General features: G+C 40.3%; 1 protein-coding gene across 1 annotated transcript; it reads left to right on the plus strand.

Moving 5' to 3' along the window:
- The first annotated feature begins 4,440 nt into the window (after positions 1 to 4,440).
- On the plus strand, positions 4,441 to 6,171 carry KCNE2 (potassium voltage-gated channel subfamily E regulatory subunit 2). The gene is made up of 2 exons (XM_072359519.1): positions 4,441 to 4,579; positions 5,287 to 6,171. Exon 2 carries the CDS (start codon positions 5,302 to 5,304, stop codon positions 5,677 to 5,679), a length of 378 nt encoding a protein of 125 aa, XP_072215620.1. The 5' UTR covers positions 4,441 to 4,579; positions 5,287 to 5,301; the 3' UTR covers positions 5,680 to 6,171.
- Positions 6,172 to 6,374: the final 203 nt, after the last annotated feature.

Genomic DNA, 6,374 nt, shown 5'->3' on the forward strand with positions numbered 1-6,374 from the left:
TGTTGTTAGGAGGTAGAAGTCTTCCTAAAGGTCATTCTTTGGAAAGATGTTTATTTTCTGTCCTACTTTCAGAAAGATGATCTCAAAGAGGCTAAGGAGTAAATCTCCAGAAGATGTTAGAAGCTAAGTATCAGACATGGCTCTTACTGTTTGCTTTTTCATTTAAATGCTACATGCAAGCAACACCTTTACATATCCTCTAAAACTTTTGCAATAGCAACATGTAAAACCATAGCAACAAAGCTGCATGATTGCAATCTCTGCCTGACCACAATTTTTCCACCTCTGCAGTTTTGACTGGGGGAAGCAATCCACTATCTTGCAGGGTGGAAGGTGCCTGTATCTCAGTTGCTGTGCAGTCCTAGCACTAGACACAGCACCCTGGCTTATTCTTCCCAGCTGTTTTCTTTTAAGCTTTCAGGTTTGGAGAAGCTGATTAAGTCCCTCAATACTGAATGCATCCCCATGACATATACTCTTATCTCAGAGACACAACGGGTTTTCCTCTCAGCCTTGCTTATGCTTGTATTGCATAAAATAATTTGTTTAAAATTCACATTCTTTTTGAATATTTTCCCCCTCACTTTAGTTATGACTCAGAAATGTTAGTTTGCTGAATATATTTTTCTTTATTCACACAGGACCATTCCAGATGGGCCATTCCACTGTCTGCGCTACTTTCACTCTTTCTATACAAGGCATTAAGAAAAGCGCACCCTGATGTGGGTCTCTGATGTGAGGAAGGAGCAATCATTAGACAGTTATTATAACAGTTAGAGATAATTTTCACAAGCTGTGATCATTTGGGGGGATCTAAAGACCAAAGCAATAGCCATCAGTCCTCTTTAAGTAATGGGCTTTGTGTAAACTTCTGCTCCAAAATCATTACACTGGGTTCAGCTGTTATTTCTCCATGCCCCTCTGCATGTGTGCATGAACAGGTTACTCAGCTCTGGGTGTTCTTGCTGGAAAAGGGGTTTGGCCAGATGGACCCAGATGTCTCTTTCAGCCATCCTGCGATTCTGTGATAACCTTCAGAATCAGGATCATAGAATGGCTTGGGTTGGTGGTGACCTTAAATACAATCCAGTTCCAAACCCTCTGCTGTGGGCAGGGTTGCCACCCATTAGATCAGGCTGCTCAGGAGCCTCTGCTTTGGGCCAGTATATGCAAGCTCTCATCTCATCAAGAGTTTTAACTTCTAGCTATAAGACACATAACTCTTCTGCTTCTATTTAACTTTACCCTTTACCCTTAAACTTTGACACAGCTGGGGCTTGAACCTATGGCCTCCTTGTTAACTACCTTGAACCTGACCAAGGTGTTTCAACAAAAAGGCTGCTTCTCTGCTGAACTGACAGGAACAGTAATCCTGTGTGAATGAAGGGAGTTAATACCTTTTCAAACGTATACTCAAAAGTGCTATTATAGGTATGACACACAACTAAGACTCGAGGTTTCACAGAAAAGCAGAAAAACACAATCGTTGAATCAGAAAATGTATTTGCCCTGCAGCAAAAAAAAGCCCAAGAAAATAGGCTAAGTCTGAAAACTGTAAACATCACTCCCTGAAAGATGGAAGAACAGTTACATAAGAAACAAACAATTGAAAAAATGATTACCTCGCTTTAAAAGAAACCCCAACCTATACAGAGCGAGATATCAAAGCTGCTAGTTGTGCTGAAAACCAAGCTCTTTGGTGGGAAAGATGTACAAACCAGAACTCCCGTATGCTGAGAAAGAAAACAGCATCCACTGCACTTTGAATGAGTGCAGAAAGAACACTAAGTGATAATGAGTTGCTTACAGGAATGGCAAACAGAACAGAAGGTGGAAGTTCTGGAAAATTGGTAGCTAGCTTCTACTGGCCCACTGCAGAGGCTCCTCACAAGAATGTGAGGACCAGGGAAGAGATCTAGAAGACAGGTGCAAAACAAGAGTAATTGCCAACAGTGTCATGAGAAACCAGGAGAGACAGAAAATGTCTCGATATGTATGAAAAGAATTGATTATAAAGGAAAATCAATGTAAAAAAAAATAGTTCAAATGTAAGTATTAAATGTAATCCTGAGTAATTTTAAGAGAAAAGGCTTTGGCAGTCACAGTTAATGAAAAAGCTATAATAACATAACAGCCTTGGTAGGTCTCTGTTTAACTGGGTGATCTTCCAAAGAACAATTTGAAAAGAAGCACACAGAGCTAGGGATAGAACCACTGATTTCACAAGTGGTCTATTAAGCTAATGTATAAGTAACAGGAGGAATCTAGGAGGAAAGTACAAAGTTTGATGCAGTGGGGAAAGTAATGAAATGCTATCAGCACTTTTAAGTATCAGTGGTTAACAATACAGCGTATCAGTAGTGAAAGGCTGAAAAGATTGTGGGTTAAGGCTGTGTATATGAAGGTTTGAGGTCTGAAAACAGTGACTAACATAATATTATGATCTAGCCAGAAGAAATACTGAAGGAAAATTACATAGGTAAGTATTAAAGGATACTCATATCTCTTCAGTAATGATGCTTAACAACTACATTCTTTTGTTTCTAAGAATTAAGCCTATACAGGCATTCTTAGAATTCATGAACTATATATAGTAAATTGCAAGGTGAGACAAGGCAAGAGAAGGAAACAGTGAAACTGGTGTATAAATACATCTAAATCAGTATTTAAATACATCCAAATCGGTATTTAAATACATTAGCTGCTGATTACAACTAAAGGGTAAGGTTTGATGCTTTACTTCAAAGAATGCACAGAAACAAGCAATGGAGAATTATCCAGAAGATGACTGAGTAAACTTCTTTGAAGGGAAATGTTCGAGCTTGTGTGACAAAGATCCCGTTAATGATTATTGAACCACAGAATAGCTTGAGTTGGAAGAAACCCCTAAAAGCCATCTGGTTCACCCTCCCTTCAATGAACAGGAACACCCACAGCTCTATCAGGTACTCAGAATCCTGTCCAGCCTGACCTTGAGTGTCTCCAAGTACAGGGCATCCACCACCTTTCTGGACAGTCTGTTCCACTGCCTCACCACACTCACTGTAAAAAATATATTCCTTATATCAAGTCTAAATGTCCACTGTTTTAGATTGGAACTTTTACCCTTTGTCCTATCACAGCAGGCACTGCTGAGTCTGTCCCCTAATCTTGTGTTAATCTTACTTCTCATCTGGTTCAGTTCTCATCTGGTTAACAACAGAGTAAGCAGTTAATGTCTGCTTGACAGCATATGCAACTTTTGTATATGTTTGTGTACTTGCGTGTTTGTGCAAGCGTGTACCTGCATTGGCCAAATGAGACTGGCCAGGAACAGACATCAGAAGAGGCTGGTTGAAGAGCCAATCTATTGGCAGCCCAGGGCAGTAGCTCCCAAGATACTCCTCTTGCAGCCTAACCTCCAGGGCTCTGGTTCCTCTTTCAATCCTACAGCTCAGTTCATGGCCCTGCATTTGGGAGCTCCTCTAACAGCATGCTGGTGGCTCCAGCTGCCTTTAAACAGCCAGAGCCAAGCTGAGCACATCCCTAGCTAAGTAACAAAGGAGGACTACATCTGCATCTCCACCCTAATCCCCTCCACTAAATGTCACTACCAGAGCCGGGAACTACTTCTGAATGGAGCTGAAGTTGTCTCACTTCACTAAGCATGTTGCTACTTCTAAGGTGTGACTCAGTGCTTTTCAGTTAGGTGTCATCACATACTGTTTGCTGAGAAATAAAATCAACATTAATTAATTCTTCTCTCCCTCTTTTATAATATAGGTTTTTGTTTACTGCTCCAGATCATGGGTGATGTACACAAACAGCAGAGTTCAGGGAGACAGGTCCTGGCTGTGCTAGCAGACCTGCTTCTTGCAGTATAGGCTTCATGGTCACAGACAACCACAGTCCTGGAGAAAGAAAGAGAAAACCAAACTATAGGAGGAAACTAGGAGAAAGGCAGAGAAACCCTATGTTCTTTGTTTATAGCAAAGGATAGGGGAAACATGAAACAAAGAAAGGAGAAAAACAACAGAGAAAGAGATAGAAGGTCCATGTGGGCAACCTAATAGGACTGAAAGAGCACAAAATTCTTCCTTTTGGGTGCTAACAGCATGGAAGACCTTCTACAGTGCCTGCTCAGCGCTCAGTCTCTTGTGCCCATGTCAACCAAGGGAATTATTCATTATTTTTGGAGAGAACCTCTTTAGTTTTCTTCTCTCTGGGCCAAAAAATACCAAACTATAACCCTCTAGAAATGTTTATCCTTAGCGCTACAGTGTTCTTTTACAACATATGAATTTGCAGTAATAAGAATAAATTATAGCACTCAGCTTCAGACAGGATGACTGATGTAAGCTGTCAGCCGATGTTTGACTTTCCAGGTGAGATTAGATTTAGCATTTACCTTAATATAAACAGATAGTGTGCAGCAGAAAGCACTTAATTAACAGGCAAGTGCTCAAAACCTTGTGCAGGCTGGAGGTTACTTGAAGAGTAAGATAGCTCTCTTGCTTTCAAGAGTACCACAGTATTATCCGGTGGAGTTTCAAAATCCTGATTGTTACTGGGAATCTCATTACTGAAGGAGACAGCAAAGGTAAGTTTCTGTTGCTAAGTCTTTATTTTCTATCCAAAAACCTACAGATTTTTATTTATTTATTTATTTGTTTATTTATTTCCCCACTGAAAGGAAAAGCATAGAGGTTTTGCACAAAAAAGAAGTTTCAGGAGAGTCTGGGTTTCTGTTTTCTTGCAGCTTGCTTGCTTTCATTAGACTGCCTTTATCCCATATGTTTGACTGTGTGTGTATAATTGTACAGAGATCTACATCCATGTGTACCTGTGTCCTTCTGTATGTGAATGCCTGTTCTGTGCATGCTGAAATCACAAGGCTATTCCAAGAAGCAAAGGAAGGTAGATCAATATGTATAGCACCCCTTCCTGGTTGAAGAACATTTTCTTTATTCTAGTCTTCATCTCAAGAGGAAAATCAATGTGCCTGGATGCCTGTTGTCTGATGCCTGTATCTGATGTCTGTCAGATAGGCCCACACTCACTGAACTTCACGGAGGCATACTTGGCTTCCACAGACTGCAAATGACCTGAGTAAGGAGTAGGACCTCCTCAGGTCTCTAAACATATTGAAGCACTCTGATACAGGGATTCCCAACTGGTCCAAAATCAATATGACACTTTTGTTAGTAGGTGTTATTATTTAATCCTCATAATGCAGACAAAATAAACCAGTGTAATTGTTATAGCATAGATATTTCATTAAAATAAGTATTATGTTGTCTCTGGTAGCTGTAATTTGCAAGAATGGCTGAAATACGAAACTTCACGTGGGCAGTGGAAGATATTTTCAAGGAAACTTTCCTCACTTACATGAATGGCTGGAGGAGAAACATGACGGAAGCAGCAAATGAACTGCAAGCCAAGGTTGATGCTGAAAACTTTGACTATGTTATCCTTTATTTGATGGTGATGATTGGAATGTTTTCCTTCATTATCGTGGCGATCTTGGTGAGTACCGTGAAATCCAAGAGACGAGAACACTCCAAAGACCCTTACCATCAGTACATCGTGGAGGACTGGGGCGAGAAATATAAAAGCCAGGTTCTGAATCGAGACGATCTCAAGTGTGTGGTCCATGAAAACTTTGGCGCAAGGGACAAAACAAGCCCCGGATCACCCTGACATTTCAGAAACATCAGCAAAGAGGAAATCATGAAGCTACATTTAGGGAACTCGCTGGAATTATAAACAGTTAAGAAACTGTTCAGTAGATTTACACAGGGTGATCTAGAATGGATTGCTGAAGAAATCAGCATCGCTATTTCCTCTGAGAACTCTGGCACAGCTGCTATGAGGAACACCAATGAAAAATGCATGACTGTTCTCTGCTTTGAAATTCTGCTCTTCAGGAAAATAAAGTCATGGAGAGAATAACTTGAAATTTTTAGCAATTCTTTGAAATCCAGAAGCAGATCTGGATTACTGAACAGAAGACATCAGATGAACAGTAGGAGTTTTCAAGTGCTCAAAAGTGCTGATTCAGATGCAAACTGTATGACATAAGCCCATCTTAAAATAACAGGAAACTGTACAATAAAATACCAAGCCCTCTATCTATTGATTGAACGATGTGTTATGGTATGAATCACAGGAAGTAACCTATATCTACACATGTTCAAGCCAAACTGTTATTTTAATGACCTGGCTCCCATTTCAATTTCAATATTCATTGGCTGCAAAGAATGATTCATGGCCTTCTAAGGAGGCCTGTTTTATCATAAAAGTATAGCCAGACTAGCAGTCTCATCTAAGAGCATGTCCTGGTTTTCCGGAGCAGCTTCTAGAGGGTCACCATCTTTCTTGAAGTCCATAGCTGT

Source organism: Excalfactoria chinensis, chromosome 1, assembly GCF_039878825.1.
Source record: "Excalfactoria chinensis isolate bCotChi1 chromosome 1, bCotChi1.hap2, whole genome shotgun sequence".
NCBI classification, from domain to species: domain Eukaryota; kingdom Metazoa; phylum Chordata; class Aves; order Galliformes; family Phasianidae; genus Excalfactoria; species Excalfactoria chinensis.